General features: G+C 49.7%; 1 protein-coding gene across 1 annotated transcript; it reads right to left on the bottom strand.

Annotated features, from left to right (window-relative positions):
• Positions 1-3103: 3103 nt before the first annotated feature.
• On the bottom strand, positions 3104-9230 carry ESPNL (espin like). The gene is made up of 3 exons (XM_006133744.3): positions 9132-9230; positions 7560-7757; positions 3104-5205 (listed from the first exon to the last, which is right to left on the bottom strand). Exons 1-3 carry the CDS (start codon positions 9228-9230, stop codon positions 3607-3609), a joined length of 1896 nt encoding a protein of 631 aa, XP_006133806.3. The 3' UTR covers positions 3104-3606.
• Positions 9231-9647: the final 417 nt, after the last annotated feature.

Raw genomic sequence — 9647 nt, 5'->3', positions numbered from 1 at the left:
AGCCCCAGAGCTTCTAAGGCCATTGCAATCATCTAGTCTGACCACCTACAAAACACAAGCCAGAGACCCGCACCCAGAACTTGGGCTTACGCTCGCCTGTCCCAAGAGAGACTTTCAGTCTCAAAAACTGCCAGGCAGCGCAAGGTGGCCCAGCCCTTCGGTGAGCTGTTCCCAAAGGAACTAACCCAATTCAATGAAATGTCAAGAAAAGGCGAGATGATCTCAATGAGACAGAAAACTGTTTATTAATCCTCAGTCCACAGAAAAATAATTACTATTTAAAAAGTTAGACAAAGAACAAGTCTGAGGTTTTTAAAAAGAAACAAGCATAAAATGAAAGATACGCGTCAATCTGTAATCGTAACAGGAGACACAGTATCAAGACAAAGAGATTCTTTCTTTTGGAGAATTTCAGTAAATACGTGCTGTTTTCTGCTCATCTAGTTACCTACTTTTGAATGCTAAGGAATCACTCAAGTGATCACTGGGGATTTTTGATCTTTACAGAATCTTTACTCATGCAGGCTAGGGAGGTAATATGGTCATGAAGTGACAGGTTTCTCCTTTCTCGCTCTGTTGGAAGACAGGAGTCACCTCACCAAAGTCACTGCAGTTATGTGTATAACCCTTCTGCCAGGTGCAACGAGGGCCAAGTACTATAACTAGGGTGTCCTTTTCAACAATACAACCCTCACCTGGGCAAATTACTCACCACCAACTTCTGAGAGGCAGTGCTTCCGCACTCACAAGCACAGAGTCTGAGAGTGAAAAGAAACTTAGAATGAAAGGAAGGAAGTCATCCAACATTAATTAGGGGAAATGCCCCAAGCAGATTAATAAACCTAAATCTTTGAGGCTTGGGGTGTGTCTAGACTACAGGGTTTTGTCGACAAAACTAGACTTTTGTTGACAAAACTATACCTGTCTACACTACCACCAAGTTCTGTCGACATAACGTCAACAGAATTCGGCAGTTTTGTCGATGGCGGTAAACCTCATTCTACGAGGAATAACACCTTTTATCGACAGAGTTCTGTCGACAGAAGGCATTATTGCATCTACACTGTCCTTTGCGTCTACACTCTCATGTTGACAAAGTGGCTTGCTTTGTTGACAACTGGATGTAGTCTAGACGCTCTTTGTCGACAGAAGCTTTGTCAACAGTATCTGTCGACAAAGCCTCTGTCAACAAAAGCCTGTAGTCTAGACATACCCTTGGTCTAGAGTCAATGGGGCAGAGCCTTCTGCCTCAAGTTCCAAGTTCTACAACCAAAGTTCCTTTTCTAAGCCCCCTTTATATCCCAACCATCTCCCACTCATAGCAGTTGTCCTTGGTCAGTGAGAACCCAGGGTTCAGAGGTGTGTCCATATGAATTCCTCTCCCACCCTGAGAAGAAGGCACCTTGCTTGCTCTGCCATCTGAGCACTTGCTGTGGCTGGCCTCCTCATCAGCTGCTGCTCCTTACTGCTTGGCTGCCCTACTAACTGCTGTTCCTCGCTGCCTCCTTTTGGCCACTTCCACTGACCAACTGCTCTCCACTTTCGCTGGCTGCCCATCAGTCATCTCCTGCTGCCCCCTGCCTCTGCTGTGACTTCTGTAGGTCAGTCTGTCAGGCTACATTTACACTACCCCAGGGAGTTGCCCCTAAGGTACACAACCTCAGCTATGTGAATAATGTTGCTAGAGTCAGTGTACCTTAGGTTGATAACCTGCAGTGTCTACACCATCTGGGGGTCAATGGGAGACATTCTCCTGCCGACTTACCTGACCCTTTTCATTCAGGATAGAGTAATGGGATCAACTGGAGAGAATCCGTGTTCAATCCGGTGGGTCATCACTAGACCTGCTAAATCGTCCACTGATGCATTGATCTCCACTCCATCGATCCCAGCTATAGTGTAGATGTAGTCTCAGTGATTTTTAACTCTCAGCAGGCTGGATGGGAACACTGTCCCTCCATAAGTGAGTTCTGTATTCCTAATAATAGAGCCTTGTGCTGACACAAAATTTGTATCTGCATCTGCATCGCATCTGTATCCACAAAAATGAGCTGCTGCTACCAGGATCCACATCCATGGATACCTGTGGATATAAAGCAGATAGCTGCAGATTTACAGGGCTCTATGCCTATTTAGCCCTATGCTTGAACAGTGAGAAGGAGCAGATTAAACCAGACTAGGGATCCTTAGGGAGAGGACACACCTGGCTGGGACCTCTCTTATTTTCACAGGGCTCTGGCATTCGAGCTGCAGGCTTAATGAGACTATTTCAGCTGAGGGTGACCACCCCATTTGGGACAGGCTAAGCACAGCCCAGCTCCCCGTTATTTATACGATAAAGATATCAACACTGATAACAGCATTTCACTGCCCTGTAGTCAATATTACGCGATCTGTAACCCAACACCAGCCAGAGTTGATCACTTTGAGCCACACAGCTCTGTCTGTTGGATCGCTAGGTGTGGTCATGAAGGTTTGCTCCTGAAGTCTCTCCCTTGCCACAGGAGAGCTGCCACGGGAGAGCATTCGGACCCTGCTTACATGTGTAAATGAGAAGACAACTGGACCCAGTCCCAGCACCGGTTCACAAGCATCCACAGTCCCTTAGTTGTAAACTTTGCCCATTTCTGGTGCCTGACTTGTGGCTCACCTGCCATTTATGTCCTCCCTTTGAGGCCCTTGGTGAGATGATGCACCCCCCACTCACAAAAAAGAGGGGCACCTCCTGCTTGAGTCAAGAATGATGCTTGAAGCACAAGCTAGAGATTACCTGAGCCGCTCCCTCCCCTGCTTCCCTGGAACTCCCCGCTCCTGCCTGCTGCCTATTACAGATCCTCCCCAGGCCAGAGCATTGCTCGGCTTTAATGACCCACAGCTCCTCTCCTGAGCTCATCACAGCACTTTCCATTGCCCCAGGTGCTCCACATGTGCCTGCCTGTGCAGGCCATGTCAGTCTCTGCGCAGACCCGGAGACAGCAAGGAAGACGTATGCAGAGCCATCAATCTCTGCTGGCCTTCCTATGGCAGTGCAGTCTGTCCTGCTGCCAATCATTTCCTTGGCTGGCATTGCTAATTGCCCTTGACTTTGTCCTTCGATGCTCCCTGTACTTGTCAAGGTATCCCACAGTACCAGAGTCTGTGAGTGTTTGTGCAGAGGGCAGCCCTTTGGCAGGTTCTGCTTCCACAAGGTTTAAGGTCATACTGTGCAGATGAACAATCGTGGGAGAGTCTCCAGCGAGAGATGTAACAGCTAATCCTGGCCTGCTCACACAGCAGAGGAGGGTGGCCTGGGGTGTAGGGGATAGGTGGAGAACTGTCTTATTTAAGAGATGGCAGCTGATTGGAAAAGAAGAGGCATTCCACCTTAATACCTGAATAGGCCAAGAGCCTTGGAGGAGATTGTCAGAAGTACAATAGGAGCTGGGTACCTAATTAATATCTGTGCTTTTGAAAATCATCCTGCTAGTTTTGAAATCTCTCCCTCAGCCCAGGCAGTCTGCTGCATGTGGAGTTTCTGAGCCCCTCAAAGCTTATTCATTGCAGTGTTTGAGAGATGGGGAGGAGGAGAAGCTAGATGTTCTGGGAGCAATCCAGCCCCACAAGCTCTCATTCACTCAAAGCCTGGGAAGGCAGTTCTAACGTGTGCAATTCCTCAAAGTCAAAGATCTCGGCTTCTTTCTCCTTCCAGAAGGCAAAACTGCGGTCAATGTACCTGCAGATCTCATTGCTGCTGAAGCTGCCAAGCTCAGAAGAGTTTCCTGGATCATGTCCTCGCTGCTTGAGAGAAGTGCTCTGGAGCCCAAATCTGGACACTGGCTTTAGAGCGCATTCCGCTGACTCTCTTCTTGGTTTGAGCTCCCTGGCAGGGTCCTTGGCATTACCAAAAAACCTGATCTTAATGTCCTCAAAGCTGTCTTTCCAGCCTCGCTTGCCAGCACTGATTTCATCAGTCACGGCCTTGTGGAAGGCTCGCACAGTCTCCCAGCGATGTCGACCCAAGTGGTCAAACACCTCAAAGCACAGCAGGTGCCTCATCTTGCGTTCCTCCTGAGGAAGGTCCAGCTCCAGGATGTGGAAGTAGCCGAGCATAAAGAGGTCAAGGGTTAGGCTGTTGTAATCAGTGGCCACCCCTCTGATGCAGGGAAGGAACTGCTCTGGGGAATAGACAGCCTGGTGGCGGTTGAGGGGCTGGATCTGTGGGGAGGGCACCTGAGAGATGATGTCTTTCCAGTTGCTTATCAGATTCTTGATGGTGTTCCTTTGCTGAATTAAACAGCCCAGTTTGCCCAATTCCTCCACCAGCTTCTCTTTAGGAATCCGTTCCTTTCTGACCACTGCAGCGCCTTCCACCTCTCCCATTTTCCTGTCCCTTTGGGACTCCAGTGTTTTCCTGGCCATGGTTTTTAAGGAAGGTGTATAAGCAGATTTCTTCCAGTGGTTCAGAAATAGCATCACTATTCGTTCTTTCCTGAGGCTAATGGACTCTGCCACTGGGACAAGAAACCTGCTCGTGTCAGAAAAAGCCTCTTTGCAGGTGACCCCAGAGTCACTGGCATTCTCCGCATCTTGAAACGCATAATCTTCACAGAGTGGTTTTCTCTGGTTCTCACTGGTGCTCCACTGTGTCTGAGGACTGACATCCTCACCTGGCCAGCAGGCTCCTGAGTGTTCCCAAGGCATGGCCTCTGCCCCTCGGAGCTCTGAGGCCATTCTTCGGCCTGGGAGAACTTGTTTCTCAAAGTTACCCCTCAGCTTCCTGACAGAGACGCCACACTCCAGGATCTCCCTCTCTGCGCTGCCACTGGCAGGGTGCTTCCCCTCAGCAGGCTCTGATGGTACTTGAGGGCTTGGCATCTCCTCCTTTCTCAGGCTGTTTGCATTAGAGAGCAGTACAGACATGCTTTTCACCACTCCAGAGATGCGGCTGCACCAGTCTGGGAGCGCCTCGCCATCCTGGTGCAGGAACTGGCTGTTGATGGTGATGTTGACAATGGGGGCAGGAAGGACAGTCTGCAGCTCCTCCGCCAGACGCCCCAGCTCGCTCTCGCACTCCTGACACCTTTTTCTCAGTTGTAGATTCTCAATCTGCTTCTCCAAGTAAAGTATGTCATCCTCAGCCAGCAGCTCCCCGAAGGGGCCCAGGATGCCATTGTGGGTCTGGGAGTACCTCCAGTCCCCCACCTCCACTGAACTGCCTCCACTGCCCTACATGTAGGAGACAGAAAGTGAGAAACTGTAGGAGGTCACTAATGTAATCTAGAGCCAAGGCTTCAAGAGACGCCCCCCTCCACACACAAACCCCATGTGACACCCCAGCTATGATGGATGTGCATGTAAGTTTTGACGCCCACAGCTCCTGCAACTGATGATTAGAGAGGCTGAGACCACTAAAGAAGACAAAGGGGCCACCTCCTTAACATGCAGGTCTTAGACCCCTCCTTGAATCATAGAATCTTAGAAGATTTGGGTGGAAGAGCCCTCCGGCGCTCATCCATTCCAAACCCCTGCTCAAAGCAGGACTAACACCAACTCAATCATCCCAGCCAGGGCTTTGTCAAGCCGGGCCTTAAAAACCTCTAAGGGCATGTCTACACTTCAAAGTTAATTTGAAATAACAGCAGTTATTTCAATAAACTTTAATAGCATCTACCCAGGCAAACCACTATTTCGAAATAAATTCCAAATAGTGGAGCCCTTATTTCGAATTTGGTAAACCTCATTCTACAAGGAGTAACGCCAAATTCGAAATAGCTATTTCAAATTAAGTGCTGTGTAGACACTTAATTCGAAATAGGGGGCCTCCAGCCCTTCCCAGGAAGCCCTTGTGGCCACTCTGGGCACAACCATGAAAGCTTACTCTCCTCTCCCCAGCCCTGGAGACATTAAAGGGATAGACCCTGGCCACAGTGCCTGTGCCAGCTCCAAGCCTGCCAGCTCAGAGCCAGCAGTGGCCACCAGGGCCCCTGACCCAGTGGCCCCAAAACATGAGCCCGCAAGCCACTGGCAGCCAGCCCTCCACTGCTCCCCAGGAGCAGTCTGCCAGCTCCCAGGAGCCTGACGGGCTGGAGAAGGCAGGCGTATTCCTGGTCCAGGGTGGAGATCATGGACCTTATTCAGGTTTGGGGTGGATGCCCCCAACGTCCATGATCTCAGCCCTAGATAGAGGAATGCAGCTGTCTATGGCAGGATAGCTGCCAGCCTGGCCACTAAAGGCCACATGCGAACCCAGGAGCAGGTTTGCATGAAAGTCAGGTTGGTCTGGTGAGACCCCCAATCCTGAGCCCTTAGCTTCCCCCCCCCCTTCTTCCCCTTGCTTCCCCCTTCCAGCTCCCTCCTCCCAGGTTTCCCCCTCCCCTCTCCCATCCTCTCTCTTCCCCTCTCCCACCTTCTTTTTCCCAGTCTCCCCAGAAGCTCATCCCTCCCACCCCTAGTTTTGTTCAGTTTCTATTTTTGAACACAAGTGTCTTTTATTTGACATCAGGAAGGGGGACTAGAGAGGGGTAAGTGGAAGGACATGAGGGAGGAATGTGGCACGAGCCCCCGGTGGAGAGGACCTGGGAGGCTCTGAGGGCTCCTCATGGTGGACGCTCTCCCTCAGGGCCTCCTGGATCCTGACAGCCCCCAGATGGCAGCCTGCAGCAAGTGCAGCCGGGCTAATGGCACCGACCCCACAAGACGCACCAGCGTGCCCAGGGGCAGCTCTGGCTCCATGTGGCTGAGTGCTGTGATGTGCCGAGTGTGGGCACTCAGGGCTCTCCAAGACAGGACTGCTTTGCTGTCCCTCATCGAGGTAGACAAGCAAACGGGGAACTCTGAGAACTGTCTATCCGGGGTGGGGGTCGGGTCCCTTTAAGCACGGAGCTCAGTTAGCCTCAGGCAGCAGCCCCACACACTCAAGTCCTAACCTGATGTCCTGCAGCACTGGTTCCGGCCAGCCTGAACTTTGGTTCAGGGTCCACTTAGTGTGGACACGCTATTTCGAAATAGCAAAACGGAACACACTGCTGCAGACGGCTTGAGAAACTCTCTGTGACTTGTTCCAAAGGGCGTGTTGGCCTGAAAGTCATTGTCTTTTCTGAGTGCACAGTCCTTATTCTGGGACCAAGTAGATTTCATTGGGTCTTTACAATGGCGCTGAATCATATGGTTCAGACAGACAGGGTTTTCACTGAAATAAGCATTTAGAGTTTTCCTTTTGAAAAATTGTTTTTGGTAAGAAAGATTTTGGTTTGAATTGAACTGGAATGCTCCTCAGAAATCCATTATGTGCAAGCCCTTGTGTGCTGAACTTTAAATCCGGAGGTCTGGGCCCTGCCCTACGCTGGGACTGTGAGTTGAACCCTTGTGATGGTTTACTGGTGACTATATCAGCAAAAGAAAATCGGGGTGCAATGATCTCATGCAATTAAAGCTCAGGACTGAGGTAAGGCATGACATGCCTGAGAAGAAATTAAGGTGTAAGCTGGGGAGAAGCAGAGAGGAACAGGACAAAGAAGAAGAAGATGATAAAGACTTTCCAACCCGGCCTACAAAAACCAGTTCTCAGCTCAGTAACATACCTTCCTACCCATGCTTTCTTCTCCTTCCAGTCGAGCCTGCAGCTTCCTCACCATCACTTGCCGCTTCCACTCAGGAATCAAGTGGCCTTTTTCGTCATGAGTGGGCACACAGGCATCGAGGTCTGACGAGTTTGGCACATCTAGTGTTGTGGAGATGCAGCTGCTCTGCACAAGATTTGCTGGTGCAGTTTTCTCACCCTGAACAGTGATAGGAGTCACAGCTCATGTTTTTGCAGTACAGCTGGTTTTTAAGAGGCCTTCATGCAATTTACCAGAGGGAGATGAAGTAAGAACACATTGGGTTACATCCTTCTGCCTATGCGGGCTGGCTTGCTCGACTCAGACAGAGAAAGCAGCACTAAGAAGGAAGGTGGGTATTTGCCTTGTGTAGGAGTGGCTGTCATCTATTCCTATATAAGAGAGGTGCTGGAGCTGGTCAAGGGGTAGTGTGGGCTGGAAGGGACTATGTATGTAACCCTGGGCTAGCAGAATGGCCACTAGGAGCTGTTCTAGCCAGCATAGCTGAGATTGACCTTGAGACTGCTCTAAGATACACTGGGAGTCAAACGGACCCCTGGGTGCATGCGGGACCAAAGCATATATAGGGGGTTTTAAGCCACCATTTTGCCCTCTCCTGCTCAACTGGATTCTGACAGCACAGCTCAGCCAGATTCCAGGCTCTAGTCCCAGATCCAATTCCAAGAATCTGTCTTGGAGAAATCTGTACTCTGCATTTCACACAGGTGTGTGTTTGCGCACCCCATCCCTCCAGCTGCCCATAGCACTGCAGCCTAGGAGCCCAGATTATGAAGTGTCCTCCAACTGCCAGACTGCACTGCTGAGAGCTGGTGGGTGGGTAGATAACCGAAGGGCAAGACTGACATGCACTAGCACCATCCAGAGGCTGTGGGGATGGAACATGCTCTGGCTGTGAAGAGCAGGAGCCTTAGGAGCAAAACACCTTCTCTGTTCACATTTGGGTGTGTTCAGAGCAGGGTAGCACTTTCAGCAGCAAAGCAGCCACTATCCTGCATGAGCACAAATGTTCAGGAGGGCCAGTGGGAGCAGACCTAAATACAGCTATGCCCTGGTCAGCTCTGTGATGTACTGACAGCCTTGATGGTTTTGTTTCTTAATAGCAGTTATACAAAAAATACTAAACCAGGCACAAAAGCTTTTGTGAAAAATGTTGACGGTTGAAAGAACAAATGTCTCAGATGCTGCTACTTTGCTCAATCTTCTGATTTCTAGAAGCAATCCAAGTGTCTGGGGCATAGTATCTGAGCAAATACATGGCCAGCACAGTTCCCAGAGTTTGTTCTATTGGCCACTATCATGTCTTCTCTACGGGTCCTCAGCCTGCAGCCAGCAAAGAGAATGGAAGCATTTGACTCAAGGAAGATTGGTGATGCTGTCACAGACAACAGATTATAGCTAAATCGGGATTGTTGCCTGGAGTATTGATCAGAAACCTGGGAAGTTCTGCTGGAGAGCAGAGGTGAGGTCAAGCAAAAATAGACAGAAAGGGAGAGCAAGTCCAAAGGGAGCTGCAGGGATGAGTGAGCGACATACGGTGTGTGCAAACATGGCTGTGATCCTGGCCTTCTGCAGGGATTTGCTGAGCTTTGGCTCTGTTACAAGTGATTCACTGGCCTCACTGGGTTGCAGCATGTTGAAGGACCTTGTGGCTGGAAGGGACAGGAGAAATACAATTTTATGTAGAATCACAGAATCATAGAGTACTATAACTGAAAGAAATCTTGAGAGGTCATCAAGTCTAGTCCCCTGTCCTCACGGCAGGACCAAGCACCAACTAGACCATCTCTGATGGATGTCAATCTAACTTGCTCTAAAATATCTCCAGTGATGGAGATTCCACATCCTCCCTAGGCAATTTATTCCAGTGTTTAACAACTCTGATAGGAAGTTTTTTCCTAATGTCCTAATCCTCCCTTGCTGCAATTTAAACCCATTGCTTCTTGTCCTATCAGAGGTCAAGGAGAACAATTTTTCACCTTCCTCCTTGTAATACCTTTTGAGGTACTTGAAAACTGCTATCATGTCCCCTCTCAGTCTTCTCTTTTCTAG

Source organism: Pelodiscus sinensis, unplaced genomic scaffold (genome assembly GCF_049634645.1).
Source record: "Pelodiscus sinensis isolate JC-2024 unplaced genomic scaffold, ASM4963464v1 ctg41, whole genome shotgun sequence".
NCBI lineage: Eukaryota > Metazoa > Chordata > Testudines > Trionychidae > Pelodiscus > Pelodiscus sinensis.
This window is presented reverse-complemented; position numbering and strand designations above follow the sequence as displayed.